Source organism: Echiichthys vipera, assembly GCF_963691815.1.
Source record: "Echiichthys vipera genome assembly, chromosome: 10".
In the NCBI taxonomy this organism is placed as follows: domain Eukaryota; kingdom Metazoa; phylum Chordata; class Actinopteri; order Perciformes; family Trachinidae; genus Echiichthys; species Echiichthys vipera.
The window spans coordinates 9,942,006-9,957,116 of NC_139835.1; the positions used below are offsets into that span (position 1 = coordinate 9,942,006).

The window sequence follows — 15,111 nt, forward strand, 5'->3', positions numbered from 1 at the left end:
ATGTTTTTCCCCTTTTTCCATATAGGTCGTTGGGGGGGGGGGGGGGGGGGTAACCACCAATAGGCACAAAATCAGTTTCTGGTATACAACATATAGTATATGGTAGTATAAGAACTGGTTTGTATCCCTTCACATCTTTAGACTCTTTATTGAACATTGCGTTGATTATCATGATGGTGCTCAGTCTTGAGATATAGGTTTTTGTCTGTGATGCATGCAGAATGGGTATTGCATTGCTAAAATGGAAATATTACATTGTATCTTCAATTACGTACTTTATGTGGATGCATGATAGCCATCAGGACGAACAAAATGTACATTGGAAGTTCAAAAATGCGTAATAGCTTTTTTGTGTGTGCATTTTAGCAGCGTGGTTCTAGGGATGGCTCTGTCTGTCTTTCTGTCTGTCTTTCTGTCTTTCTGTCTGTCTGTCTGTCTGTCTGTCTGTCGATGGATTGACATTGCCACTTTACTACAAACACAAACATTCATAGTGCCCGGTAGAATTCAAGTGACTATAGTGATCCTCTGACCTTTCCTCTAGTAAGTATTGACTCTTTTAGTGAAATATCTCAATAACTATTTGATGAATTTCCATTAAATTCGACATTCATGCACCCTCTGGTAAAATTACTGTTATGATGCTTCTAATTTCCATCGACTACCATAATCAGTTCAAAATCCCATACCATTCAGTTTATGAATAAATCCCTGTAAAACTAATGGAGTTCCCATCATACTCAACTGAACTTTGTGTTTAGTGCTATTTAGCACGGCAGCATGTTAACACCCTATATTAGGACTGGCGGAATATTGCATAAATATGGTCAAAACAATATTTACTATCCACGATAGTGACCCTTGTATTGTTTTCACCTTGTGAGCTTGTGTGTGTCCTTGTAGCAAGATTCTGGAGACACCTACTGTATTGGAAACTAGTACAGAAACAGTTTTGTGTGTTTTGCTAGGTGTTTATATCTCTGTATGCGGACCAATTTTGTCTCATAGATAGCGTTGCAACCATGTAAGACACGGCCACGACATGTTACAGTGTAGTTAAGATCAAAATGATGGCCAAGTTCGAAAATTGATGTGATCCAACCAAGGTAACTGAAATAGGGGGGCAGAAAGTTGGGAAGGGACCTTGGCCCCCCACTTTACGGCCCTGGCCTGATTACCATGCAAGGGGCAGTCAAAAAACTTTACTACAGTAAATAAAAAAGAATACAGTTTAAAGATGGGTGTCTTAGCAAGGGTAGGAGGGTAGAAAATAGGGATGGGGCAATTATTTAATTCACACAGCACAATACAAAAATAGACTTTATCATGTGGTTATTTCTTATAGACTTTATTTATTTATTCAATTACTAGAAAACGTGCTACATTGTGATATACGGTTACTGAGATATGAAATGACCTATATTGGTAGGGCTGTAAGATTTTATCGATTCAGCGATATAAATCGATGTTTTGGCCGCAAATATCGATACATTAAGTCCCCCCCTTTGAGTAGAGGCCTATGTAAAACAGTAATTCATGGCCGTGGTGGCCGATGTTGACTGCTATCCTCTCTGATCTCAGCGCATCAACTACCGGCACGCTGGGAGACTTGCTCCATTTGCTCCCTGTAGGCGCGCAGCCACAACACTCCGCACGCTCCCTGTAGGCGCGGCCACAACACTCCATACGCTCTTCTTCGTGGGTTTCTGAATCCTCTCGGCAACTGCTCGCCAAGCTCCGCTCTGATGTTGTTCTCAGTCGTTTCTGTCTGGTTAAATCTGTGGTTAAATCACCACATCAATGTCTCTTTCTACTCTAAAAAAAAAAAAGGTTGACAGAAAACCGTTAGTTCACCAGAAAATGGACAGAGAACTTTTTGTTTCCGTCACTGTGAAGCCTGTGTTTACTCTGCAGCCATATCGGTGTGAAAAGAGTACAAATATAATGCTAACTTCAACACCACTTTCCCACTAAACTGTAAAAAATACTCTGCATTTACTTTACATTCATTTTTGTCAGTACAGTTTTTGATGAATAAACTAATGTTTCACATGTGCTTGTAAGCCTGGTAAAGTAACTAGTTACTGAAGTAATCAGATCAATGTAGTGGAGTAAAAAGTAGAATATTTCCCCTGATTTGTAGTGGAGTAGAAGTATAAAGTAGCATGTAAATAAAATACTCAAGTGAAGGACTTCGTTTTATGTGTAGGGATACTTATCATGCTACTGCAGAGGTTTGGTGTTATTTTGAGCAATATTAGTGGTTAAAAAAAGTAATTTTAATGCCTTCACCATACTGGCCCAAGCTAATCAGTGTTAGCCACGTCCCAGCTGTTAGCGATTGTTAGCGGCTCTCCGGGATATCTCCGTTAATAGTTTATACAGGAAAAAAACTGTCTTGATCGTCTGTCTTGTAATTGCCAAAAGAGTTGACGCTGGAACTACACTTTAAGGGCGCACTCACACTGTCAATTCGTACCGTGCCCAAGCATTAGCACACGGAGATACCCACACAGTCTGAGCACCCCGTACCCACTGCTTTGCTTGCACTGTTTTTCTGCACTTGTGTTATTAAAATAGGGCCTAGAGACAGTGATCCCTCAGCAGCAATAAGGCCAATCCATCATCCTGCTGTGAACACATACTCAGATTGCTGTCATCACTGTTAAAGTTTTTATCACTGGGAGCTTTTCAGCATTCCTGTCTGTCGTCTTCCTGTCACACGCACACACACACACACACACACACACACACACACACACACACACACACACACACACACACACACACACACACACACACACACACACACACACACACACCATGCCTCTTTTCCCTGTCTCTCTCCCTCTCTCCCTCCTTCTCTTCCCTCTGACTCGTGGTCTTTCTCACGTTCTCTGCCTCTCACTCTTACACAGAAGCCCCAGTAGTACGTGCATGACTAGCTGACCTCTGGAGCTGTGGCGTAAATCAATGCGCTGATGTCAGTATGGGACACTTGTATGTGAAATTTCATGTTGGACAGCCGGACATGCCATTAAATGGCCCAGAACCCTGCTTTGATGGATGGGTGATAGGGTTAACAAGTCAAAAATGGGACAAGAGAGGGGTGCTAAGAAGGGGTGTTTGGCTGAGGAAGGAGGGTACGGACCACTAAACTAAACTAAATATGATGAACCTCTCTCTAGAGTACATGCAGCATACGATTGATTTAGTCACTAATATACTGCTTGAATCTGAAAGTAAATCTCTAGTTAAATTAATCCTCAATTGATGTGGGAAGGAATTAGCTACTTTGTGATGCCATACAGCCCGTCATGTTGTCTGGAATGACTTGATGATGCTGTGTGGAAAAAGGTATAACATGTAAAACTTTTTGGTTTCTCATTAGTCATATGAATGGACATAGTGTGCTTGACCTTCTGATAGGAGCAGTTCCACCCCACATTCAGAATCTATATGGATTTTTTTAGCAATTAACTTACAATGTATTAAGTTCCTGTGCAGTTTTGCTAAACTTTCTTGTACAGAAAGAATAAAGTACATACATTTGGAGAGCTGAAAGTGGCTGAAGCTCGCATTTACTGCCTACAGCCTTTGACCAACCCCAGGGTATTGTGTGTAGTGTAATGCATTTTTCCTGATGCATTAAAAAGACACTAGCAAACACAGTCAAATCAATAATGTCCTCATAAAGTGGAAGAGACACCTAAAGGCTTGAAATGATGGACAGAGCCAAGGAAACTGGAGGGCTGCCAGGAGAGGAAGGAGAGCAGAGGTCACACAGAGCTCCATCAGGCAAGATGTAACCAGTCGACCAGTCATTGTTTAAGAAAGTGACAGGTGGGGGAACATAGGATGCAGGAATAGATGTGGGCAGGGGATGGAAAGAAGCAAGAGAGCAAAACATGGGAAGGGGTGGACCAGAAGGCTTTTGGTCAAGGATAACAACTTCAACGTCAGACATCCTAAATAAGACATAATGTGGTTCTACTGTTTTCTTAACCAAAATTCTCATTTAAATCAGCTACAAAGGGCATAAGGCTTTATACTTTTGTATGGATAGACTTATTTAAAGTGTCTCAGACAAGCAAGTTATTTATGGGTAAATGGCTAGAAGTCATTATATTTGGTTAAATGAATACAATACGATCATTTGTATTTAATTACTCACCCCATGTAACCTTAAGTTCTTGAAGAAAACTTTTTGTGTGTCCATGGTGAACGAAGAATCCAAAAAACAAGAAAATACTTGATGAATTCAAGTCGAGATGGGCAGGACTCGATTTGGACGTCAGTATTCGTTCAACAAGTTATTTTAAGTTTGTTTTGACCATGAATAACAGTGCTGGGCTACCCCATGATTGAATTCTCTACATAACGTTAACTACAGCAGCTGTATGGGTAATCATCTCATCTAATGGTAAGTTAGCAGGTCAACGTTACGTTAGCTAACATTATTTGCAGCAATTTCATTAGACATAACACACATAAATGCTACTAAAAGGAACATGAATACAACTTTAATACATTGACTCATCTGTGAACATTATTTCACAAGTCACGTCAGATAGATTTCCATCGGCAATGGTGGTTGAAGACAACAACTCCCATGATCCCACGGTACTTTAAGATGTCATCAAAACAATTTGGACACTTTTCTTAGGTTAGATTTTTTTGGGAAGTGCTCTATAATAAGTGAATGCTAATACACACATATGGAAATTACTTAAAGTTGTACTCTGTAGGATTTCCATCTATTTAATTGCCTATTAAGTTAATATCTATTAAATATTTTGTTAAAACAATGACCATCATATGACCCTCTAATGAAAGCACTTCTACTTGCCTTTTTTGTAAAGTATTCACATCTGTTTGTCTGTGGCACCATGTTGGTGACGCTGCTGACAGCGTTTGGTCTGTCGGCCCAGATCGGCACCAACGGTTATGCTGCGTTCACTTGTAATCGGAAATCGGAAATTCCAACTTCTGAGACAGGCCTATATCAAGGGAAGAAGTGTAATAGGAAAATGTTTGTGTTTATGGATTTAAGAGGGTAACATATAGGGGACGGAGTGGAAGTAGAGAGGTGAATGTGTTTCAATAAAGTTTGCAAAAGAGCAAAAAAAAAAAAATACAATTGTCAAGACACATAGTGACCATGAACGTGGCAAGATGGAGGCTCTGAAAGAACAGGCTCGCCTGCAGTTACATGTTACCGCCACAGAGGCCGCTATAAACAACATATCTCAAATCTTATGGAGTACAACTTAAAGATGCCAGTCCTTGAACTAAAGTAACAGGGTTGTTCGTTCACCATAGGGGCATGTGAGAAAATCACATTTTTCTTCGAGAACTCAAGGAAATTTTGGGTGAGTAACTGATGCACAAATGATGGTTTTGAGGGTGAACTATGCCTTCATGTCTGTGTTGATGTGCTTTGTATTTATTGTGTTTTTTACATGGTATCATATTAGTTTGTGACACTTTCTTTCAGCTACTCACCTTCTATAAATGTTAGATAAAAGGCTTTTTCATCTAACACTTTTACTTCCTTTCCCTGTCACCAATCCAGGAGGACTTTCGAAATAAGGTTCAAGATTACATCAAGCACTACGCCAGATGATAGACGCATCGGCTACCTACATCAGCCTGCACCTACCAACAAAACTGCTCTACCTTGCCTCTGCTTATCTTGGCCAACTCCCTCCACATGTGTGAATCAACAGCTGACTCTATGACTTTTACCACTCCCCTCCTCTCGGCACTACAGCACTGCCCATGCCCTGCCGTTCACCAGATTGCAATAAACTCCACAATGCAATGAAAAAAAAAGGAAAAAAATCCGTGTCTGAGTAATGAATGCTTTAATTATCCTAATCGATTGAGTGTTGAGTGACCATGATGTCTGTTCATTGTGACGAGATCGCTGAATGTTGCCGCCTCCCTGAGGTGTCCCTGAGTCTGTCAGAAACGAGCCATGGCAACTACCAGGAAGGGATATGATGATTCACCGGCGCAACAAAAATAAATGAAAGGACATTCAGCTGTCAAAAAAATTGACGAATCAGGAGAAAGAATATCTGTTGCTATCAGTTCTCTGTTCCAGTGCCTGCTATTTTTGTGTCGCTAAGACAAATGCATGTGATTCACATTAACGCACAGTGTCACATCTTGTAGTAAAAGATATACATACACTGGTTTCTATACACTTGTCTATTATTCACACACACTTAAATTGGAAAGCCCGCTAGCCCCACTAGACAGCATGTGAATGACCGCCTCATCCAATTCTGTTGTCATTCTCCTCGCATGTGTGCACACACACACACATACACACACACACACACTCACACACTCACACACTCTCTCTCTCTCACATACAGACTTTTTGTTCATGTTTTCAGCTCCACTGGGATAAAGTATGACTACTTAAACTACAACCGTTTTCAGCTTCACTTCTCTTCTGTGCTCCAATTCCTCATCTCTTCACTTTCTTTTTTTTGTCTTTCCTCCATCTGTCTCTCTTGTTTCAAACAAACACACACACCTGTACCAACATGTACCTTTTGGGTGGAGAGGTTTATTCATACTTAGTGCAATCAGAATGGACTATGACAGTGACACATTTTTGCTGTGTGGTTGCTCTGAGTTTAGGGTACTGATTTCAATTAAATTGCACATCCATAACCAATAAACAGTGTAGGAACTGGTATCTCCTTTTCTACGTCAGGTTTGTTGGATAAAATGTTATTGAATGACAACGTGAAAGAGGTTGCATGTAGTAATGAACCTACAGAGAATTATCACCAGTATCTGCAGCTCCCCTGAGCTTAAACAATTTTTTTATAGATAGTTTCAGCTTATTATTTAGCTGTCCGACCCAAAACGTAGCTAAGTTGGTTAATTCTCAACACTTTCATGGAAGTGTTTCTGCAGACAGAAGGATTCTGTTGTAAGCTAAAGCTCTAAAAACCCAGTGTATGTTACCTGCTCAGCACCAAGCAGCAGACAGTCACACTGAGTGATTAGCTGGTGAACATAGTGGAACATTTAGCAGCTAAAGAGCCAGATATCATGTTGTGTATGTTCAGCATCATTGTTCTCTAGTTTTGGGGTTACAGTGGTATAACATGCCCACAAGTCCTACAAACTACCTTAAAACATAAATAAAGCTGAATGTCAGCACTTTAACCTCAGTTTTTGTTTCATATCATTGTTATTGTGCTGCTGACCAGAATAAAGCACATTTTACTGTCCCAAGACATTATAACTGCATTGTGAGCACCTTCTCATTCTGGTTGCTGTGGGAGATTACCCAAGTTTACATGTAGGTTGTGTCTCTGCAAGGACGGTACTCCATTCTCTCTTTCTCTGTGTGTGAATGGACTTTATAATGTCACTGTCAGGGTTTGAACCTCTAGTCAGTTGCAGAGGTTGATGAAAATCCAGTTAGGGGCGCAGTGTTGACGTAAAAAATTTATTCTGGGAGCAATAGAATAGAATAGAATAATATAGAAATACTTTATTGATCCAAGGCGCTGGTAGGGAGCTGTGGAGCGCCCTGTGGGTTTTGTTTCTATGACATCAATGTTAGCTAGATGGCTATCTAACTACGTTACCAAAGTGTTGACTACAGAGATAACAAGCTTACAATGCATTTATGAATAAAAGCAAAACACTTACCAGCAACGTTCAGTGCATTTACATGCACATCAGTAACCCGAAAATGGCCTTACCCTGGTTAAGGGAATGATCGGATTATTAAAGTTCCCCTCGTATACATGAAAGGGGGTTGAATGGGAATATAACTGAAAAGTAACTCGACCTCTGGTACAGCAGATGGCGCTCCGCCAACCTACAGCTGGACTAAATATGGCTTCTTTTCTGGTTCACCTTTGTCAAAATCACAAATGGCCGACTTTTGGACAGAATTACGACCTCGGTTCAAAGGTTAATCTCTATAGTTGTTTTTTTCACTTTGTTTTCAATTATGTTGCTTCCTGGTTTATTATATTTTTGGGTCAAAAGCCACCGCTGCAGAGTGGGGAGCATGCACAGATGAGAAACCCGATAATAATCTGGGTAAGATGCCAGAGAACTCCGGTTACCAAAGGAATTCTCTAGGTCTGTTAACCCGGATATGGTGTTTACACTGTGTTTGAGAAAATGGAGTATGCCCTTAACTCGGTTATAATTGGGTTTTTAAACTGCATGTAAACACACTGATTGAGTGTCTGACCAATCTGTCCATACAAATTGGCTTTTGTCTTTATTCTTTTTTGTCTTTGATGTAAAAAGGAGCTCCAGTGACAACACTTATCTAAAAAGTTTTACGCATACGTTCTCTCCTCATTATTAACAATTACCGTATTTTTCATATTATAAGTCGCAGTTTTTTTCATAGTTTGGCCGGGGGTGCTACTTATACTCTGGAGCGACTTATTTGTGAAATTATTAACACATTACCATAAAATATCAAATAATAGGCCGGGCTATTATTTATGTCAGTCACGTAAGAGACTAGGCGTATATCAGCAATCGTCACACACACGTCAACCAATCAAAATTGGGCGTGGGCGGGTCATGGCAGAAGTGCATTGTGAAAAAAAAGATGCTACCTGCTACTTGGAGTTGGCGGAGTTGTTCAGAAGTGACACTGAGGAAGAAGAGTTCATTGGATTTAGTGATTAGGATTGACAGAGTGTTTGGTAAACGTATAGTATGTTCTATATGTTATAGTGATTTGAATGACTCTTACCGTAATATGTTACGTTAACATACCAGGCACGTTCTCAGTTCGTTGTTTATGCGTCATATAACGTACACTTATTCAGCCTGTTGTTCTCTATTCTAGTTTTAGTTTAAATTGCCTTTCAAGATGAAATGTCTATTCTTGGTGTTGGATTTTATCAAATAAATTTCCCCAAAAAATGCGACTTATACTCCAGTGCGACTTATATATGTTTTTTTCCTTCTTTATTCTGCATTTTCGGCTGGTGCGACTTATACTCCGGAGCGACTTTTAATCCGAAAAATACAGTAAACAATTAAAAAACTACGCTAGCGCCCAGAATAAAACACTGTGGATGCAGGCCCTTAGATAGCATGCTAACTGGCTAGAAATCAGGCTAGCGAGGTAACATGATAATGTGTGAGCTTACTAGCTAGCTATTTAGCAATTGAGAGGTTTCCATTCGGTATGAGGGACTCATTTTCTTTTCAATAGGGGTATTGACATCCTTACAATGTGGAAGATATTGGAGATATCCGGTCTTTAAGTCTGACGTAACAGCCTTTCAAAACTTTGGGTCCAAGTGCTCTTGTCGAACAAAACAAACAACAATGGCGGAACCTGTGAACCTTTTATAATCACTTCTTTCCTCAGTGACACACCTTTTCATTGATAGGAAAGAGGTAGAACAACAAAAAAAGAGATAAAATTACAATTTCATCTTGTTTTAAAAAAAAAAAAAACTTGGATCTGGTTGAGCAATGAGTAACAGCACTGCGACACTAGAAATACAAGGCTTGGACCTGGAAACAGTACTTTGAAAGGATATTATGTCAGCAGGCGGGGGGCTCGGCTCTGGCAAGCATTGTTTATCCAGATTGAGTCCTATATTTGACCATCAACACTGCTCTCACTCCATTCAGCTTTGTGTTCAAACATCTGCATGAGGCAAAGTCTATTTGATCTGCCAGTGGTGCATTTTAGAAAGGATGTCAGAAAAGATTGAAAATGAATGTATGGGGTGTGTGTTAAATTTGAAATATGCTTGTTGAGCGTGCGTGTGCGTGTGCGTGTGTGTGTGTGTGTGTGTGTGAGAGATCAGTTAAAGTATGACCTGTTTAAATGATGTGACTTGGCTGTGGCTTGGTGGCAGAGTGGGTCGTCCTCTGTTCGAGAGATTGGTGGTTCGATCCCCATCTCCCCCCCACATGCCGAAGTGTCCTTGGGCAAGACACTGAACCCCGAATTGCTCCCCGTGCTGTGCATGGGTGTGTAAATGAGGTGTGAAAGGTTAGATCAAATTAGATGGTATGTAGATGTCCACTGCCATCAGTGTGAATGTCTGTGTGAATGGGTGAATGTGACAAACACTGTGAAAGCGCCTTGAGTAGTCAGATGACTAGAAAGGCGCTATATAAGTACAAGTCCATTTACCATTTACCATTTACTTGTCAGCATGCCCTGGTTCCCTCTTTCTCCTCTTTTTTGTTATTCTGGCCCAGGGTTCAACAGCTCAAAATATTATTATTATTTTCTAAGTGAAAGTAAACAGAACAGCAGACATCAGTGGCTTCTGCTCAAATAAAAGGACCTAAGAACATGATGAATACCAAGGATTTGCAAGCAAATGTGACTGTGGCCGCTCAACGGTATTTTCTAGCATACTTAAGCATCGTACTTAATCTCACCCTTTATATCCTGACTTGTCACATGTCCTTTAGTTTGACATTTTTTCCCACTGCTACAGGGAAATGTATCTGCTTGGGCTAACTCCATCTTTGGGCCACGGGAGAAGATTAACAATCTGTTCTTCTTCAAATCCTCAACATCTTCTTTCTCAGATTGAATATCCATTTTTTTAAGATATATTAAAGAGAATATAAATAGAACGCATGTGTCTTGTTTATTTCATTATGTTATGGTTATAACTGACAATCAGAGATGCAAGCTAAAAGTTTCAGTAAGTTATTAGAATTATAATTGCCAACCATGATTATGATCATTACCAAGTAATGTGCCAATTATTTTCTCTAGTAATCAGTTGGTTAGTAAAATGTTTAAAATAAAAGTTTAAAGGTCTCATGTTATGAAAAGTGAAATTTTCGTGGCTTGCCGATCCCCTGATGAAGGCCATGACTTGGCTAAAAGCTCCAGTTTTAATCTAGTAAGTGTACCTTGAGTTAAGATTTTTTAAGACCCATTATTATTATAATGATCTTTTTGGCTTTGTATGCCTTTATGCCTGTGTGTGTGTGTGTGTGTGTGTGTGTGTGTGTGTGTGTGTGTGTGTGTGTGTGTGTGTGTGTGTGTGTGTGTGTGTGTGTGTGTGTGTGTGTGTGTGTGTGTGTGTGTGTGTGTGTGTGTGTGTGTACTACTGACAGCTACAGCCAGGTAACGAGATGATTGAAAGCTATATGCATAATATTTCTGCAGTTCTTCAGATTTCTTAGTCACTACACACCTACCCGCTGAGCCAAAATACATTTTGAATGAAGTCTTCTTCGATTAGCTTTGATTCACTTAAAATATATATTCCCACTTCCGTTAACAGCTTTAATTGGGTAGAAGGTGAGAAAATAATGAGGTACAAAAATCATGTCCCTACAGAGTTCCTGTTGACCACACACCTGGCAGCTACATTAAGGAAAAGATGAATGGGTTTATAAGATGATCATTTTTCTCACAAATTGGCTGCAGGCAACACTGCTGGGAGCTACGTGATTGGTGGAGGAGGATAATGTCGAGACTTGAATCTATATGTGTGTTGTATTTGTCTTTCTTTCTTATTTAAAAGTAATGATATTGGATATGATAAAGTTTTTTGTTATGCTTTACTTACATTATATGAAATTAGTTTTTATTATGGAGAACAAAGAACATATATGGATTTAATGTAAAAATATATATATAAAAACACTATTGGACTAGAGTTAGAATAGATAAATACAACACACAAGTTCATCACCGAATAAACTAGAGACTATCTTGTGATGGGATCACACCAGCTGCGACTGCAGATTGGGCCAAGAGCATAAAACGGTGGGGCAATGGCCCCTTCCCTACTTCCTACCCCCCTACTTCCGCTTCCCTTGCTTGGGCCACACCCACCTATGAACTCGGCTTAATTTCTTAACGACCAACCTTTAAAGTTTTGTGAATGAATCTGGCATTGTACGACGCTATCACAGTGACAAAATCTGCCCACAGACGGTTATACAAACACCTAGCAAATTACTCAAATCTCTTCTACCACATTTTGCCATGATCTCTCTCTTCCTCTCCCTCTCCCTCACACACACACACACACACACACACACACACACACACACACACACACACACACACACACACACACACACACACACACACACACACACACACACACACACACACACACACACACACACACAAAATCACAAGGTGAAAACAACTTTCACGGCTGGTAAATAGCCCTGATTCTCTTGAGCTGCAGATTGAGGCTTCGTAAATTGGTCTAATTACAACTATCATCATTATGTCACTAGAATTGACCGTACTTAAGTACATTTATCTGGTTTACTCCTTTTTTTTTCTAATGACTCATCTCCTGAGTCATTTCCTCATATATTTATATTTATAGTTATGGTATCAATGTGTTGTTTCTTTAGGGCTGGAAGATCGTAGGATCATCAAGGGATGATGTTAACAGCAAAATACAAAGAAAAATCGTACTTGGGTGGATGCACATTTATTTGCAAGACCAAGAACTCTTGCCAACAGTTCACATCCTCATTTCCGCAGGTACACATGTAGTGAATCAAAAATCGGAATGTCTTTATTATACCAAGGTCCATTAAAACAAGTAAAACACTTTTGTAAAATGATCATGTTTTTTCATGCAGTCCGAGGATGGATTTTTTCAGTCTTAAATGAAGGTGTCTGTAATAATCATCACAGGCCAGGTTTGTATTGAAGAAATTACAAATTTTATTTTCTAGTAAAAATGACAAAAGAAAACACATATTAAGTTGATCGATCAGGTAAGCAAAGCTCTTTATAAAATGTTTTAAAATTAGCCAGTAAGTAGCAAATTGACAACTCACAACTGACCCACAACCAGCTCGCTGATGATGAGGTTACTGACACAAATCACACAATTCAGGTCGCGTTGTCGTGTGACAAAGCATGGGCCCGGACCCGAAATTAAAGCGTCCGAGATACGCAAGTAAAAAACATCTGACATGCTCACTGTTTAGACAGGGAGTAAGACATGGTCAGGCTTACAAAGTCGGAGACGATCACTCTGTGTAAACAACCAAGAATTTAAATTAAAGTGCGCTCTATCTTCCTCTGACCGCCCCCAACTATATAAAAAACGACTGCGCTGCAAAACAAAACTGTAAGGGCCCTGTAGGTCCCGTGGGCACATCGTAAAATGCAGCCCTCTACTCTGGTCAAATGTGTTCAATTGCAAGAAAAACAGAGTGCACAAATAGCTACACTAAACTCTGTAAGCTGTAAATTGCTGATAATGGAATGTCACACACTCAGATGCAGCCATTATAATCACTGACGGAAAAAAACACATATCTCCATATCCGCTGGTCAAAAACCTCATAAGTCCATTTGAGTTTGATTGTGGTTAAATATTTATTACATAAAGATATCTACCAATATATGAGTTTATTTTATTTCCTGAAAAATGACTGTTTTGGACATACAAGGTTCCCGCTCGACAGCGACGATATAATAAATAAGAATTTTAGAAAAGTCGCAGCTAAATGAACAGTAGTTCCATTGGTCTAGAGTTCAATTGATAGATAAAGTAGAATGACTCTTCTGCTCATCGTATCCTTAACTAGATTGAGATTCCTTTTTGAAATATTATTGAACTCTTATGGGATGGCCACAAACTCGTCACACTCAACAGGCCAATCATTTTCAAGAACCATCAGCAGTAGCAGTGAACTAGACAGTAGTTGACTACTTGTAGTAGTATTCTAAGGGTACGTCCACACGATCGAAAACAACCTTTTTTTTTACTCCTTCGTTCTTAAAAAGTTTTCCGTCCACACAGACTCGGCTCAAGAAATATCTGCGTCCACACGAAACCAGTGAAACCGGCTAAAGCGCTGTAATACACCTGCCAGGCCTGGATGTGGCACTGTAACTGCTGAGCAGAGGGTGCTGCTGTGTGCCCCTTTCCCGTCCCAAAGCACTCACAGGCGGGCACTATCTCACTCCTTTTTGTGAAATTCTTGGAAAGTTTATTTATAAAAAGCTACTAGCGACCAATTAAGCGACTTATTCAGACCATAAGGGAAAAGGGAGAAATATCTGGTCGGCCTAATTCTTTCACTTGCATGTTGCTCAGAGTCCAGTTCAGTCTATGTGTCTGTGGGTCCGTGTCTCTCACGCAGCAGCACTCTTGTTGTTATGTGACGCCGTGGGGGTTAGGGGGGGGGGGGGGGGGGGGAGGGTTTGACTGCATTGTTAACAAAGTTTGTGGTAAAGTTGTGCAATTACAGGAAAACGCGTCTTCGTGTGGATGAGCCCTGCAGATCCGTCGACAGTCTGTCCACAGCCATGTATGCTTGTGGAACCTGCTGACACCAGAGCTTGACACCAGCAAGGCAATCCCCACTGATGAAAAGATGATTGGAAAAATATAACACCCACGCTCTAGAATGGATGGAGATGGATGGAATAGCACTCACTGAATGCCTTGATAGGGGTCATGACCTGGCAAAATCGAAGTCTCTAAATAGAGAAAAATGGACATGGAGTACTGATGAAATCCTGTACAACTGAAACATGTGCAGCTGTGGATCAGTACAAACCATGTACCACCTGCTGGAATGGACTGATGTGCCCCTGTGTAGCCCAGAAGATCCCACCCACATCAGCTGTGGCCTGCACCAATATTGGCAGGAGACCGTCATTTGAGATTGCTATAGATTCAAAAGAAGACGTGGAACCAGTGTAGCAGCAAAGATAATCAGAGAACGTAAATGGTCTTTGTCACCATCATTATCTATTCTGACTAAACTGTGTGTGCATGTGTGTGTGATGGAGGATGGAGTAGGGTAATGGCTCACATCCGGAGTGCTTTCCTGTCTTCTTTTTAAAGTTTTCTGAAGTACACCACAAATTGGTGAACATTGTCAGCAGAACCATTATCTACCTGTACTTATCCTCCCACTTTCTGCTGACATGCAGATCAGGTTATTATTATGGCATATACCCTACTCCCAATTGTCTGTCTTTTCTTTCCTTTTTTCTTTTTTCCAATATGCAGTCGTTCCTCAGTGAGCTCTAAATTCATTCTTCTTTTCCTCCATGTCTCATATAATTACATGTTCATTTGATGTCTAGATCTATGGTTAACTTCAATACAT

General features: G+C 40.2%; 1 protein-coding gene across 2 annotated transcripts in view; it reads left to right on the top strand.

Annotated features, from left to right (window-relative positions):
* Positions 1–7,144, top strand: part of ube2f (ubiquitin-conjugating enzyme E2F (putative)) — a 72,468-nt gene extending 65,324 nt beyond the window's left edge. For both annotated transcript variants that reach the window (XM_083921649.1, XM_083921650.1), the window contains exon 10: positions 5,576–7,144. In XM_083921649.1, the coding sequence (XP_083777775.1) occupies positions 5,576–5,626 (51 nt within the window). In that variant the 3' untranslated portion in view covers positions 5,627–7,144. The remainder of the gene's footprint in view (positions 1–5,575) is intronic.
* The last annotated feature ends 7,967 nt before the right edge of the window (positions 7,145–15,111 follow it).